The sequence below is a fragment of the Vigna umbellata genome, chromosome 1 (assembly GCF_029865625.1).
Source record: "Vigna umbellata cultivar VRB3 chromosome 1, Vumbellata_1.0, whole genome shotgun sequence".
NCBI classification, from domain to species: domain Eukaryota; kingdom Viridiplantae; phylum Streptophyta; class Magnoliopsida; order Fabales; family Fabaceae; genus Vigna; species Vigna umbellata.
Genome location: NC_142165.1, coordinates 8490676 through 8493102, shown reverse-complemented (window position 1 = coordinate 8493102; position 2427 = coordinate 8490676). Strand labels below are relative to the sequence as shown.

The following is a 2427-nucleotide window of genomic DNA, read 5'->3' as shown; positions in this document are numbered from 1 at the left end:
TTTAACTAATATAATAAATCTAACAATTAATAGTATTCTTAACTTTACATTTAATACATTTATACTTTATATCTACCTTTAAATAATATAATAAATATAACAATTAATACTATTCTTAACTTTACATTTAATACATTTATTCATAGCAGTTAACGCCCTACTGAATATAATTTTTATTGAACATCAAATACTGGAGTGCAAGGTGAACTATTAGCAAGAAATTGACAGAATCCTGAAGAGATGATTAATACATTGATCTTTGTTTTGTGTTTGGTGAGCAGCGGTGTTAGTCCTATAGTTTATGGTATCGAAAATATATTCAAAGAAGATTTGGAGCTAGACCGACAACTAAAGCTCATTAACAAACCTCCTGTCAAAACTATTCATGTATTTATATTCTTCTTATATACATTAACTTACAATTTCGTTTACTGAATCCAATCTCATTATATTGACTAATAATTTCTTTTTTTATTATATTTTATAGACAGAACATGGAGACATTGTTGATTGTATTGATATTAACAAACAACCTGCCTTTGATCATCCTTTGCTTAAGAATCATAAACTTCAGGTGTATAATTAATAATTTTAAATATGTAGAAATTTTCAACATTTTTTTCAATGCACTTGTAATTTTAATATTTATTTGTGTTGTTTAATTGCAGGAAAAACCTAACTTTCAAAGACCAATTGGAAAAATAAGTGGGAAAAAATTATCGGATAGATCTATGTTTGGATTTGATAAACACCATTGTTATAAAGGGACAGTTCCTATTCTCAGAACAACAAAAGAAGATCTCATTAGAGAAAAAAATTTATTAAATAATAGTATTTTCGTTAAAGATATTTCCGGTGTTCATGTATGTTGTCTTCTTCTATTGAATTTCAAATTTTCATGATTTATTTTTATAAATTACATCATGTTTAACATCTATTTGAATCTATTGAACTTTTGTAGCTTGCAGAGATAGCTGTCTCATCAAAATTTGGTCCATACTTCAGCATTAATGCAAATAATATTGTTTATAATCCAACTGTCACTAAGGGTCAAATGTCTCTTTCTCATATATGGGTTCAAAATGGACCAATAAATACAAATAATAAAATTAGTATGGGATGGCATGTAAGTTTTAATTTATGAAATTATACTTTTATTTATAAAAGTATGCAAAAAAAATTATGTAATCTTTATTAGTGTAATGATATACAAAAATTATTTATTTAATATAAAGTTTTGGTACAGGTGTCTCCGGAATTGTATGGTGACTATGATACCCACGAGTATGCAACATGGACGGTATGAAAATAAATAGTAACTTCCTTTGTATATATACATATATATTTACTTATCTTGTAGAAATGAACTACATAATAAACTTATTTATATGAAAATCAAATGTTTCCATTTCACATAATTCGTTTTTACTTTATGTTAACATAGACAGCATTTGTATAAAAAAGCAAAAGAAACATGAATCCTTCACTTCTAAGAGAAAGTTAGTGTGATGTTAAAAAATATGCAGTCAGATAATTATCATAGGACGGGATGCTTCAACCTAAGATGTCCAGGTTTTGTTCAAACTCATAGTGGATTGCATCTTGGTAAACGTTTCACAAATGTATCATTCTACGGTGGACCACTTTATTCTTTTCGTAGTTCTATCAGTCAGGTGATGTTCTTGCTATAAATTTTCATGTAATATTGTAATATAGATGGAATTAGGGAATATTTCTTAACAAAAATTCGTCTACATTCATTTTCAGGATCCATTGACTAAAAACTGGTGGGTAGGTATACAAGATTTTTATATTGGATATTATCCAGCAGAATTGTTTTCCAATTTGGGTTCAGCAGATAAAGTAGGATTGGGCGGAAGGACATCAACTGCCCCTGGCTCTCCTAGTCCTCCAATGGGATCTGGACATTTTCCTGGAAATTTTTTTCATTCAAGTTTCTTTGACTTGATCTTTGTTCAGAATGCTTCAAGAAGAAATTATGGACCTGAAAAGTATCAAACAGAACACTACCTTGACAAACCTAAATGTTATGGTCTTAAGTATTTTGGTAATCTTCATCAAAACGTAGGATGTGCTCTTCAATTTGGAGGACCTGGTGGTAATTGTGGCGATTGATTGCTTAATATATCATTATAAACTTCAAAATTAAATTTTATTATAATAATGTTTTCAATAATTTATATTTCTACCATTCTTTCTATAAATTTAATAAATTCATAGTTAAAAAAAAATATCGTTCGAGAACACTGGCCACATGAAGAAATGAAATGTTACACAGTGTTAATGTGTAGCACACAATATAAAGTTGGTTCAAAATTAAAGAGCAAAAAATGAATTAAATAGTATGATTTTAGACGAGAGAATTCAAGTGCTTAAATGTATGGCTTACTTTCTTATTTATAACTA

At 28.0% G+C, this 2427-nt stretch overlaps 1 protein-coding gene across 1 annotated transcript; it reads left to right on the top strand.

The window, feature by feature from the left end:
- Positions 1–201: 201 nt before the first annotated feature.
- Positions 202–2207, top strand: LOC124828440 (protein neprosin-like). Its single transcript, XM_047301728.2, has 7 exons — positions 202–387; positions 488–574; positions 669–863; positions 962–1126; positions 1247–1300; positions 1527–1673; positions 1768–2207. Exons 1-7 carry the CDS (start codon positions 241–243, stop codon positions 2134–2136), a joined length of 1164 nt encoding a protein of 387 aa, XP_047157684.2. The 5' UTR covers positions 202–240; the 3' UTR covers positions 2137–2207.
- The last annotated feature ends 220 nt before the right edge of the window (positions 2208–2427 follow it).